We start from the raw sequence: 14,434 nt of genomic DNA on the forward strand, positions 1-14,434 counted from the left end.
TGTCTCGTGCATCCAACCTGGGCTGGTGATCTGTTTCACCCTTGATAGTATACTTGTTTCAATGCTATTCTCTCTTGAGAGTCCGTTGGGCTGCCAGGAGATCAAACCACTCAATCCTAAAGGAAAACAACCCTGAATATTCATTGGAAGGATTAATGCTGAAACGGAAACTCCAGTACTCTGGCCACCTGACACAAAGAGTCGACTCATTGCAAAAGACACTGGTGCTGGGAAAGAGTGAGGGCAGAAGAAGAGGGTGACAGAAGATGAGGTGGTTGGATGGCATCACTGACTCAATGGATGTGACTTTGAGCAAACTCTGGGGGATAGTGAAGGACAGGAAAGCCTGGCATGCTGCAGTCCATGGGGTTGCAAAGAGTCTGAAATGACTTAGTGATTAAACAACACAGACACAGAATAATCACAATCCTCAGACCATGAGTTACTATCATTATTGGTATGACCCTCTTTTATGCACTTAAATTTTATATCAGTAAAATCCAAACCAGGAATCCAGCATCCAACGCAAGACCTAGCTTACAAATATCTTTCATTTACCTATACATTTCTTCCTTCTCTGGTTCCCTATTTCTGCCCAGAGAGGTACTCACTTTTCTGAGTTCCGTGTTTATTTTTCATTAATATGATAGTTTTTGAAACTTGATCAGATAACTCTCTGGACCCGCTGTTTTTTTCCTTCAATATTATGTAACTAGAATTTATTCATGTTATTGCTCATAACTGAGCTCATTCATTTTCATTACTATTAATATTCCATCATGGGAAAATACCACAATTTTTCCATTCTCCTGTTAATGGGCATTTGGTTTCTTTCTGTTTGGGATGGATGAATTTTATGAGAAGTTCTACTATGACTTTTTTTTTTTTTTACTATGACCTTTTTTTTGAAAATGTCTCTTGATGGGTGAATGCAAGAGTTTCTCTTGAGTATATACTTAGGAGTAGAATTGCTAGATTATAGAGTGTGTATGAGATAATGCAGGATCATTTCTCAAAATTTATGCCCCACTGTTTCTCTTGAACACTAAGGATGTTAGCTGTGTAGTGCGATCTATGCTGTATAATTTTTCATAATTATTCATTGTTTAAACTAACTTTGTTTATGGTACTTTTGTAAGAAAGTTTTTTATTTTCACATTTTCAATTATGACTTTTATTCATAGACTCTGGTTTCCAGACTTGAATAAGATTTTCCTCGTTTCCATATAGTAGAGCTACAAGATTTTGCCAACTCTCCAAATATTTTTTTGCTTTCCATTAGTCTCATATGCCAATTGAAATTTTTTTCTTTTGTATGTGGTATAAGAAAGAATTCCATTTTCATTTTCTTCTAGGAACATAGATTATACTATATTATTCTATATTAATTTTAAGATATTTTTCAATGAAAAATTGGACTCTGAATTCCAGTTAGAAACGTAAAAATATGATCTTTTTAAAATCCATTCAACCAAACTTGAGAGTGGTTCTTGATACAGGTTCTGTGTCTTGTTATGTTTATTAAGTATTTTATAGCCTGTATTGCTATTAAAAATTTATAATATTGTAATTTCTTTTTCTTGTCTTATTACATTATTATGTTCAAGACAGTATTAAACAATAGTGCTGATTATCAGCATATCTGTCCAATTCCTGATTTAATTGAGTTATAAATATTTCATAATTTATAACACTTATTATTAGTTATTTGGGAAATAAATATTTTTATTAGAGGATAATTTCTTTATAGTTTTGTGATGGCTTCTGCCATGCATTAAGATGAATCAGGTAAACATAGGTCCCCTCCCTCTTGAACCTCCCTCCCACCTCTTCTCTATCCCAACCCCTCTAAGTTGTTACAAAACACCAGCTTTGGGTTCCCTGTGTCATAATACAGCAAATTCCCACTGGGAATCTATTTTACATAAGGCAATGCATATGTTTCAGTGCTGTTCTCTTAAATCATCCCACCCTCCCCTTCCCCACTGTGTCCAAAAGTTCATTCTTTATATCTGCATCTCCTTTGCTGTCCTGCAAGTAGAATCATCAGTACTATCTTCTTTCTAGATTCCATATTTGTCTTTATCTTTCTGACTTACTTCACTCTGTATAACAGGCTTTAGGTTCATTAACCTCATTAGAACTGACTCAACTGCATTCCTTTTTATAGCTGAGTAATATTCCATTGTGTATATGTACCAAAACTTCTTTGTCCATTCATCTGTAGATAACATCTAGGTTGCTTCTATGTTCTAGCTGTTGTAAATAATGCTCCAGTGGACGTTGGGATACATGGGTCTTTTTCAATTATGGTTTCCTCAGGGTATACGCCCAGTAATGGGATTGCTGGGTCATATGGTAGTTTTATTCCTAGTTTTTTAAGGACTCTCCATACTGGCTATATCAATTTGCATTCCCACCAACAGTGCAAGAGGGTTCCTTTTTCTCCACACTCTCTGCAGTATTTACTGTTTGTAGACTTTTTGATGATGGTCATTCTGACCAGTGTGAGATGATAGCTCATTGTAGTTTTGCTTTGCATTTCTCTAATAATGAGTGATATTGAACATCTTTTCATCTATTAGCCATCTGTATGTCTTCTTTGGAGAAATGTCTGTTTCGGTCTTCTGCCCACTTTTTGATTGGGTTGTTTGTTTTTCTGGTATTGAGCTGCCTGTGCTGTTTGTATATTTTAGAGATTAATTCTTTGTCAGTTGTTTTATTTGCTTTATTTTCTCCCATTCTGAGGATTGTCTTTTCACTTTGCTTATAGTTTCCTTCATTGTGCAGAAGCTTTTAAGTTTAATTAGGTCCCATTTGTTTATTTTTGTTTTTATTTCCATTACTCTAGGAGATGGGTCATAGAGGATCTTGCTGTGATTTATGTCAAAGAGTGTTCTTCCTATGTTTTCCTGTAACAGTTTTAAAGTTTCTGGTCTTACATTTATGTTTTTAATCCATTTTATTTATATGTATGGTGTTAGGAATTGTTCTAATTCCATTCTTTTACACACAGCTGATCAGTTTTCCCAGCACTACTTATCAAAGAAACTGTCTTTTCTCCATCGTATATTTTTGCCTCCTCTGTCAAAGATAAGGTGCCCATAGGTGTATGGATTTATCTCCGGGCTTTCTATCTTGTTTCATTGGTCTATAATTCTGTTTTTGTAACAGTACCATGCTATCTTGATGACTGTAGCTTTGCAGTATAGTCTGAAATCAGGAAGGTTGATTTCTCCAGTTCCATTCTTCTTTCTCAAGATTGCTTTGGTTATTCAGGTCTTTTGTGTTTCCATACGAATTGTGAAATTATTCTTTCTAGTTCTGTGAAAAATACCACTGGTAGTTTGATAAGGATTGCATTGAATCTATAGATTGCTTTGGATAGTATACTCATTTTCACTGTATTGATTCTTCCAATCCAATAACATGGTATATATCTCTATCTGTTTGTGTTATCTTTAACAGACATCTTAAAAAGATGATATCGTTCAGTAGGGTCTTATAGTTTTTTGTATACAGGTCTTTTGTTTCTTTAGGTAAATTTACTAAGTATTTTATTCTTTTTTTTTCCATTTATTTATATTAGTTGGAGGCTAATTACTTTACAATATTGTAGTGGTTTTTTGCCATACATTGATACGAATCAGCCATGGATTTACATGTGTTCCCCATCCTGAATGCCCCTCTCACCTCCCTCCCCATCCCATCCCTCTGTTGTAATGGTGAATGGGATTGTTTCCTTCATTTCTCTTTCTGATATTTCATCATTAGTGTATAGGAATGCAAGGGATTTCTGTGTATTAATTTTATGTCCTGTGACTTTACAATATTCATTGATTAACTCTAGTAATTTTCTGGTGGCATCTTTAAGGTTTTCTATGTAGAGAATCATGTCATCTACAAACAGTGAGAATTTTACTTCTTCTTTTCCTATCTGGATTTCTTTTATTTCTTTTCTTCTCTGATTGCTATGGCTAGGACTTCCAAAATTATGTTGAATAACAGTGGCAAGAATGGGCACCCTAGTTGTGTTAATCTTTAACTATATAACTTTATACACATCAGATTTATGGGATTTCTGTCATTTAGTAGATGATTTTAATCCAGTCACATTTGATTACTGAATTCATTTAAATTATTTCTTAAATCTTATTTTTGTGTCTCTATATTCTGTTTTAATTTCTCTTTTTCTTTTTTATTATCTCCGATTGAATTGTTAGCATTTTAAAAATTCTTCCAGAACTCTACTTTTTAAAAATTATGGACTTGTTTCTATTACTTCAATGAATGTTCCTAAATTTTTTCCTGGCATATTTAATATAAGCTAATCAGTATCCTCATGTTGAATATGTATAAGGATATGACATTGCAAACCCAAATTCTCCTTCATTTTTTATTTTTGTTAGCTACTATTTTAACTTCATTTTGTTAAAAAATCAGTCATTATTTAAATATTTGACTGTCAATGCTTATTTAGATGTATTAGCATATTAAATAGTTCATTTGCTCATTATTTACTGCATCTGGTACTTCAGTTTTTCAGTCTGAGAACTCATGTCTTCAACTGTGGAGAAAACTCTGTAAGTGAAAGTGAAAGTCACTCAGTCATGTCCCACTCTTTGCGACCCATGGACTATACAGTCCATGGAATCCTCCATGCCAGAATACTGGAGTGGGTAGTCTTTCCCTTCTCCAGGGGATCTTCCCAACCCAGGGATCAAACCTAAGTCTCCCACATTGCAGGCAGATTCTTTACCAGCTGAGCCACAAGGGAAGTCCAAGAATACTGGAGTGGGTAGCCTCTCTCTTCTCCAGTGGATCTTCCTGACCCAGGAATCAAACTGGGGTCCCCTATATTGCAGATGGATTCTTTACCAACTGAGCTATCAGGGAAGCCCTGGAGAATTCTACATAATTATTGGAGAAAAAGAATTCTCCAATTCTTTTTCTTCCCTTTTGGAACTCCTATCATATTTATGACAAACTGTCTTGGTCTATCCTCTGTGTCTATTAACTCTTTTTCATCTTTTAATTTTTATGTTCTACATTCTGCATGATTTCCATTCTGCAAAACTAATTCTGCAGTTTTTTCAACTGTATTTAGTCTTCTGTTTAACCTGAACTTTTATTTTTAGATGCCTATTTCTTCATCATAAGACATTTATATAGGATGCTCTTCAATGTTGTATAGTTACAAATAACCCTTGTTCTTGTTTCTTTCCCTTGTTTTATCTTTTGAGCAAACAAAGTATGGATTTAATAATCTTTCAAATGTTCCTCATCTTTAGTTTTGAAAGTATAAACTTTCTGCAGTTTATATGTATATATTCCAGGCAGTATGTCTTTTCCTGTGGTTTATACCTTTTATTTTGAGATTATTTTCAGAGGGTTTGTTTTCTAAGAGAGTCTTAGACACTCTTGGTTATGAAATGAATTTTATAATCAATTCTGCCTACGCCCTATGTGTTTCACCTATGTGTTTTGCATTTTTGAGTTTACTACTTGGCTCTAGGTTCTCCAACCTCTTGAGGGCAGTTTAACTTGGACATCCACCTGAAACTCTGTGAAGGTAACTCCTTGTCTGTTTACAGTCCCCAAAAGGGTGTATCATCATTTATTTGCAATTAGCCAGAGAGTGGAGTTTTACTAGTTTTCATTTTACAGATATTTAATAAATCCTAGCTTCATGTAAGGAGGTTAATTTCAGCATCTCATTCTCCCATATGTTGGAAAATTCATTTTCTATTCTCATACACATGTTAAAACATCACCCTTTGTCTACCAGGGCTTATATTTTATATAATAACCTTACTCTAGAATTCAACCTTATCTAACTCTGGATTTTAGTTCTTTAGTGACTTGTGACAACTAGGAAATTCCTTTAATTGCTTTTACATTCTATACATGCACATATACCAATATTAATGTAAAAATCTGCACTGATATTATGCACACACATATTTTGTAAAGGCGTTTCTATATGTTTTGAGTAAGATGGAGGCTATTCTGCATTATTTGGGTCTATAATAAAAATTTTACTTTTAGAAGTTTCTATTTTATATCTTAAAATTCCTTATCTACTGATAATACTTTCTTCTTTTTGCATTGTTATAGCTTTAGTAAATAATCCTATAATATCAGTTGGGATTGGGGTAGGGATACATATGGACACATGAGCTCATTCAACTATCTTGATCGAATACAGGAAGTTTTATTTATTATTATTATTCTGCCTCTTCTTTCCATTATATCACTGCTTTGAAAAAATGAAAATATTTATGGAGCTTTAATATCCAAATATTACCACCTTATTTCAGTTTTCAAATTTTGGAATACATCTCTCTGTCATACTTAAAATCAGCCTCTAACCCACATGTCAAAATTTTTAGATCTCAAAGATTCCTTCATAGGCTTGAAAATTATTGAGAATCTCAGAGTTTTTGTTTTATGTCAGTTAGCCCTAACAATATTTATTATCATATAACAGAGTTGAGACTATTTAAGAATATTTATTAATTTATTTTAACATCTACAATAAACCCATTATATATTAATATTAACTAACATGTTTATGGGGACTTCCTCTGTGGCTTAGTGGTAAAGAACCCACCTGCCAGTGCAGGAGACACAGGAAATACGGGTTTGATCCCTGAGTCAGGAAGATTCCCTGGAGTAGAAAATGGCAACATGTTTATGAAAAAAATAATTATTTTCCATGATAAAGAATAGTAAGTAAGTAAAATAAATAGTAAGTAAAAATAAATATTTTCCAAGATAAAGAATAGTAAGAAGAATGGTTGTTTTACATTGTAAAATCTCTTTAATATTTGGCTTAATAAGAGACAGTTGGATTATCATCAGTGCTTCTACATTCAAGCTGTTGGTATATGGTATTCTGGTGGAAGTATATGGGGGGGTCTATTCAGATATATAGTTGGAAAAATGTAGACCTCGTGGACCTCCTCAAAAGGCCTGTGAAGACCTAGGGGATCTTAGACCATACCTTGAGTAACCTCTGCTCTAAGTAAATTTTGTTGAAAATTAGTTTTGAAAAGTCTTTTTCTGGTAAATATGGAAGAGAGAAATAATATAGTGGTAATATGTGAAGAAGTATACAAAAACTTAAAAAAGTTTTACCTGGGTTAAATTGTGAACAAAATTTCTGTTGGGAAAAAGAGAAATCATATTTCAGTAAACAGCATCCTAAATATTCAGTTAAATAATCTACTTTCAACATCAGTTCAGTTCAGTTGCTTAGTCGTGTCTGACTCTTTGTGACCCCATGGAGTGTGGCATACCAGGCCTCCCTGTCCATCACCAATTCCCGGAGTTTACTCAAACTCATGTCCATTGAGTCAGTGATACCACCCAACCATCTCATCCTCTGTGGTCCCCTTCTCCTCCCTCCTTCAATCTTTCCCAGCATCAGGAGCTTTTCAAATGAATCAGCTCTTCACATCACGTGGCCAAAGTATTGGAGTTTCAGCTTCAACATCAGTCCTTCCAGTGAACACCCAGAACTGATCTGCTTTAGGATGGACTGGTTGGATCCCCATGCAGTCCAAGGGACTCTCAAGAGTCTTCTCCAGCACCACAGTTCAAAAGCATCAATTCTTCGGCGCTCAGCTTTCTTTGTAGTCCAACTCTCACATCCAAACATGACTACTAGAAAAACCATAGTCTTGACTAGACAGACCTTTGTTGGCAAAGTAACGTCTCTACTTTTTAATATGCTGTCTAGGTTGGTCATAACTTTTCTCCCAAAGAGTAAGAATATTCTGTTTATATTCCACTGTGTGTAAGTCACTTCAGTCGTGTCCAACTCTTTGTGACCCTGTGGACTGAAGCCTGTCAGGCTCCTCTCTCCATGGGGATTCTCCAGGCAAGAATACTGGGTTGCCATGCCCTCCTCCAGGGGCTCTTCCCAACCCAGGGGTCTAACCTGTGTCTCTTACATCTCCTGCAATGACAGGTGGGTTCTTTACTCACTAAGCCACCTGGGGAGCCATTATATTCCATCATGGACACATAAATGATTAAATGTTAAATATTTTTTTTAAAAAAGCTCATGTCCATAATTAAATATAATTTTCGTTGAGGGGCATGAATCTATATACTTCTTCCTGAATAATACTGTACGCTAATTTGACATGATCAATGCACATTAAAAAGTCCATAGTTTAGGGACTTCCCTGATGGCCCAGTGGTTTAAGACTCCCTGTTTCCACTACAGGGGGCACAGGTTCAATCCGTGCTCCAGGAACTAAGATCCTGCATGCCACATGGCATGGCCAAAAAAAAAAAAAAAAAGTCTATAGAGTTTACATGTTTTACTTTAAGTTAAGACAAAATTTATCAGTTAGCATTCCAAATGTTTCATCTATGGCCTTTCAGTGTAAATTTTCTGAAAGAAGCAAATTTACTTGTATGTTTATTTATATGGTTTTTAGAAAGTAATTTTTCACTTTAGAGATAGATGTTATTTTTAAAATCACATAATCTCTAAAAATCAATCACTCAGGATTGTGTTTCCTTTGTGCATAGTGCTGAGTATATTATTAAGTACAAAATAAAATGAAGATGTCTTGGGAATCAGTAAATGCACATGTAGTAAGTTCCTAAAACCATATGATGAAAATAATATTTCATATGTTCAATCTGATATAGGAGAAAGCTACTCAAACTAAGTACTAAAAATCTTGATAGGCGGATATGTCCAAAGTTCAAAAAGTATGAAGTTTGTAAAAAACATCCCCTGTCAGCACACAGGCACCTAAAACCAACCCCTGAAGCTGAGGATGCACAGAGTCCTGGCTTGAGCCACCACTACTGCCTGTTCTGGTCCCTACCTACTGTACCTGGAGGCACTGCTAAGGACTATGATAGCCCTTGCAGTCACTGTGGACACCCTGCAGCATTTGGTAAACACCAGCAACTGTCAATGTTCTGGACCTTAGTGGGCTGAGCTGATGAGACATTGTACCCCACCGGATCCAGAGCCAGCACATGCCCCTGCACATGACACCCCATACCACTAGAGGGTGGTCACAGCATGCGCCAGCATGCACAACCACAGGTGGAGGTCTTTTCTTAGTGAGGTCAGTCTATGATGTCTGGAAGTGGTGACTGCTTCTTCAAATGTGCAGACACCTACACAGGCTACAAGGACAGTGAAGAATCAGGGAAACATGACACCACTTAGGGAACACAGTAAACTCAAGCAATGAATCCTAAGGAAATGGATTACATGAATAGCCTGACAAAGAATTCAAAATATCGTTCTAAAGATGCTCAGAGAGCTATGAGAGAACAACAAAAACAACAAAAAACAATCTAATGAAATTAGAAAAACAGTATAGGAACAAAATGAGTAGTTCAAAACAGAGACTGAAAGTACAAGGAAGATTTTGGAAGTGAAGAATTATGACAGCTTCACAGTAATTAGACAAGAGAAATAAACAAAAGCTATTCAAATTGGAAGGAAAGAGGTAAAACTATTTGCAGATGACATGATACTCTATGTAAAGAACCCTAAAGTCTCCACACAAAAACTATTAGAACTAGTAAAGGAATTCAATAAGCTAGCAGAATAAAAAGATTAATATACAGAAATCCATTGCATTTTTAGTTTAACAATGAAATATCAGAAAGAGAAAATTTATTTTTATTTTTTTTTCAGTATATTTATAATATTTCAGTTCTTTATTTAGTTAACTCAATTTACATAGTGGTTTTTTTTTTTTTTTTTTTTTTATTAGTTGGAGGCTAATTACTTCACAATATTGTAGTGGTTTTTGTCATACATTGACATGAATCAGCCATGGATTTACATATATTCCCCCATCCCAATCCCCCCTCCCACCTCCCTCTCCACCCGATTCCTCTGGGTCTTCCCAGTGCACCAGGCCCGAGCACTTGTCTCATGCATCCAGCCTGGGCTGGTGATCTGTTTCACCCTAGATAAGATACATGTTTCGATGCTGTTCTCTCGAAACATCCCACCCTCGCCTTCTCCCACAGAGTCCAAAATTCTGTTCTGTACATCTGTGTCAGAAAGAGAAAATTAAAAAAAAAAAATCCTGTTGAAAATCTCATCCAAAAAAAAACAAAAAAGGAATAAACTTAACCAAGGAGGTGAAAGATCTATACACTGGAAACTATAAAACCTTGATAAAGTAAATTGAAGATAATATAAAGGAATGGAAAGATCCCATCTTCTTGGAGGGGAAGAGTTAATTGTTAACTTAATTGTTAATTTTTAAAATTGTTAAAATGGCTATACTACCCAAAGCAATCTACAGATTTAGTGCAATCCCTATCAAAATATCCATGACATTTTTTTTTCACAGAACTAGAACAAACAATCCTAGAACTTACGTGGCACCACAAGAGATTTTGTATTAATATAATGTAAAACAAAACAAAAGGAGAAAAGCATTACAAGTGATAAGCAAGGTCACTACAAAGTTTCAATTCTTCAAAAAATTCTTAATAATTCAGAGTTATGTGCACCTAAAAGATACCCTCAAAGTATAAAGCAAAAATGAGGCACCTACATGCAAAAGTGTCATGTCTATCACCATAGTGGGAAATTTTGGCCAATATCAACTCAATAATGAGTCAAATAAGTACAAAAGATTTGACAGTAGACTTAACACAACTGACCTACTGGACATAAATAGCATATGCCATCCAACAATAGGAAAATATATTTTCTTTAGGTACTCGTGAGACATTTATAAAATCTGACTACATGCTAGGCCAAAGATTTGATTCTAACACTTCTGTGATAACAATAAAATTAGGTTAGGATTCAGTAACAAAATAATAATTTAAAAGACTCATGTCTGTAAATTAAAAATACATTCCTATACAACTCATCCGCCAAACAGATTATAGTGATTTTCTTAAATCTATGTAATAGACTAAATAAGTAATTTAGTAAGTTTCAGAAAAATGAACTCAAAAAAAGAAATAATATAAAAGAACAAATTGAGATAAAATAGACAACAGTAGAAAAACCCAATAAAGCCATAATATAGTTCTTTGAAAAGACTAATAAAAGTATCTCTAGGAAGAAAAATAAGAAAACAAAAGGAAGGCACAAATAAAAATATTAGAAATGATAAGCTACAACTACTGCAGAGATTAAACAAAAATATAAGAGGATATTGTGGGAAATTTTATGACATAAAAATTGATACTAATATTGCTAACTGAAGACATGGAAGAATTTCTGGAAAAATACTACAGTAGTGAATTTTACAAGAATTAGAACTCCAAAGTAGCATTCTAACCATTAAAGAATTTGAGTTAATAGTTATAAAATCTTCCCCCACACACTCAAAAAACCCAAATCCAGATAGATTTCTATGCAAGTTACCATCAAATATTCGAGGAACATATATTTCCAATATTAAATAAAATGTCTTAGAGAATAGAAGTAAAGTGAAAGTTGTTCAGTTGTGTCCGACTCTTTGCGGCCCCAGACCACACAGTCTGTGGAATTCTCCAGGCCAGAATTTTGCAGTGGGTAGCCTTTCCCTTCTCCAGAGATCTTCCCAACCCAGGGATCAAACCAAGGTCTCCCACATTGCAGGCAGATTTTTTACCAGCTGAGCCACAAGGGATGAGAATAGAAAAGAAAGACTAATCCTAACTTACATGATGAGTCTAGTGTAGTCTTGGTATCAGATGTATTAAAGGATATACAAGGGGTGTAAAACCACAGGCCACTCCCACTCATGTATATTCACACACATTAAAACCTAAACAATATTAGCAAATGGAATCTATAAATGTATATGAAAGATAATTCATCAAGACCAAGTTGGCTTATTCTAGAAATACAAGTTTATTAATATGGAAATATTAATAACTATTATCTATCAGATTTACATAGTAAAAAGAGAAAAACTACAACCATTTATGTGGAAGCAGAAAACACTGAATATTTAACAACAACTCATAAAAAGAATTACAGTCAGCTTGGAATAAAAAGGACCTTCCTTAATCAGGTAAAGTTTAACTCATAACCTATAACAAATATTATGCAAAATAGTGAAATGATGAGAGTCTTCCTTTTGAGATGGTGAATAAAATAAGAAGCCCTACTATCACCCTTCTAAAAAAGATTGAATTTGATGTTCTAGACATGCAGTAAGAGTAAAAAGAAGGCATACTTATAAGAAAGAAAAACAAAATCATCATTATTTGTGGGTAATCTGATTTTTTTTTAATTCCAAGAGAATACAAAAATAATCACAATTTAGCAATATTGCTGAATGCAAAAATCAACAATCAAAAGTAAAGTGTATGCTATACAACAGGAAGAGCTGGTTAGAAATTATAATTTTAAAAATTTGATTTTTTATAAGAGAAACAAAAATATAAAGTACCTAAGAATTCAGTTCAGTTCAGTTCAGTTGCTCAGCCATGTCCGACTCTTTGTGACCCCACGGACTGCAGCACAACAGGCTCCCTGTCCATCACCACCTCCCAGAGTTTACTCAAACTCATGTTCATTGTGTTGGTGATGCCATTCAACCAGCTCATCTTCTGTCATTCCCTTCTCCTCCTGCCTTCAATCTTTCTCAGCATCAGGGACTTTTCAAATGAATCAGTTCTTTGCATCAGGTGGCCAAAGTAGTGGAGCTTCAGCTTCAGCATCAGTACTTCCAACGAATATTCAGGACTGATTTCCTTTAGGATGGACTGGTTGGATCTCCTTGGTGTCCAAGAGACTCTCAAGAATCATCTCCAACACCACAATTCAAAAGCATAAGTTCGGTGCTCAGTTTTCCTTTTGGTCCAACACTCACATCCATACATGATTATTGGAAAAACCATAGCTTTGACTAGACAGACATTTATTGGCAAAGTAACGTCTCCATTTTTTAATATGCTGTCTAGATTGGTCATAACTTTCCTTTCAAGGAGCAAGTGTCTTTTAATTTCATAGAGGCAGTGACCATCTGCAGTGATTTTGGAGCCAAAAAAATGAAGTGTTTCACTCTTCTCACTGTTTCCCCATCTATTTACCGTGAAGTGATGGGATCAGATGTCATGATCTTAATTTTCTGAATGTTGAGTTTTAAGTCAACTCTTTCACTCTCCTCTTTCATTTTCATCAATAGGCTCTTTAGTTCTTCACTTTCTGCCATTAACGGTGGTGTCATCTGCATATCTGAGGTTATTGCTATTTCTCCTGGCAATCTTGATTCCAGCTTGTGCTTCATCCAGTACAGCATTTCTCATGATGTATTCTGCATATAAGTTAAACAAGCAGGGTGACAGTACATAGCCTTGACGTACTCTTTTTCCTATTTGGAACCAGTCTGTTGTTCCATGTCCAGTTCTAACTGTTGCTTCTTGACCTGCAAACAGATTTCTCAAGAGGCAGGTCAGGTGGTCTGGTATGTCCATATCTTTAAGAATTTTCCACAGTTTATTGTGATCCACACAGTCAAAGGCTTTGGCATAGTCAGCAAAGCAGAAGTAGATGTTTTTCTGGAACTCTCTTGCTTTTTTGATGATCCAGTGGATGTTGGCAATTTGATCTCTGGTTCCTCTGCCTTTTCTAAATCCAGCTTGAACATTTGGAAGTTCATGGTTCATGTACTGTTGAAGCCTGGCTTGAGAATTTTCAGCATTACTTTGCTAGCATGTGAGATGAGTGCAATTGGGTGGTAGTTTAAACATTCTTTGGCATTGCCCTTCTTAGGGATTGGAATGAAAACTGACCTTTTCCAGTCCTGTGGCCACTGCTAAGTTTTCCCAATTTGCTGGCATATTGAGTGCAGCACTTTCACAGAATCATCTTTCAGGATTTGAAATAGCTCAACTGGAATTCCATCACCTCCACTAGCTTTGCGTGTAGTGATGCTTCCTAAGGCCCACTTGACTTCACATTCCAGGATGTCTGGCTCTAGGTGAGTGATCACACCATCAAGATTATCTGGGTCCTGAAGATCTTTTTTGTATATTTCTTCTGTGCATTCTTGCCACCTCTTCTTGATATCTTCTGCTTCTGTTAGGTCCATACCATTTCTGTCCTTTATTGAGCCCATCTTTGCATGAAATTTTCCCTTGGTATCTCTTATTTTCTTGAAGAGATCTCCAGTCTTTCCCATTCTATTGTTTTCCTCTTTTTTTGTACTGATCACTGATCACTTATCTCTCCTTGCTATTCTTCGGAACTCTGCATTCAAATGGGCATATTTTTCCTTTTCTCCTTTGCCTTTCACTTCTCTTCTTTTCTCAGCTATTTGTAAGGCCTCCTCAGACAGCCATTTTGCCTTTTTGCATTTCTTTTCTTGGGGATGGTCTTGATCCTAAGAATACACCTAATGAAAATGTCCTGATACTTTTATTATTAAAAATTACAAAATCTTATTGCAGATATGTAAAAAAAAAAAAAAAAAAAAACCTA

At 35.2% G+C, this 14,434-nt stretch overlaps 1 protein-coding gene across 1 annotated transcript in view; it reads right to left on the minus strand.

The window, feature by feature from the left end:
• CATSPERE (catsper channel auxiliary subunit epsilon) overlaps window positions 1-14,434 on the minus strand; it is a 134,745-nt gene that overhangs the window by 87,539 nt on the left and 32,772 nt on the right. Inside the window, exon 6 of the mRNA XM_065937129.1 lies at window positions 7,141-7,165. Coding sequence (XP_065793201.1) covers window positions 7,141-7,165 — 25 coding nt within the window. The remainder of the gene's footprint in view (window positions 1-7,140; window positions 7,166-14,434) is intronic.

Source organism: Muntiacus reevesi, chromosome 5 (genome assembly GCF_963930625.1).
Source record: "Muntiacus reevesi chromosome 5, mMunRee1.1, whole genome shotgun sequence".
NCBI classification, from domain to species: Eukaryota; Metazoa; Chordata; class Mammalia; order Artiodactyla; family Cervidae; genus Muntiacus; species Muntiacus reevesi.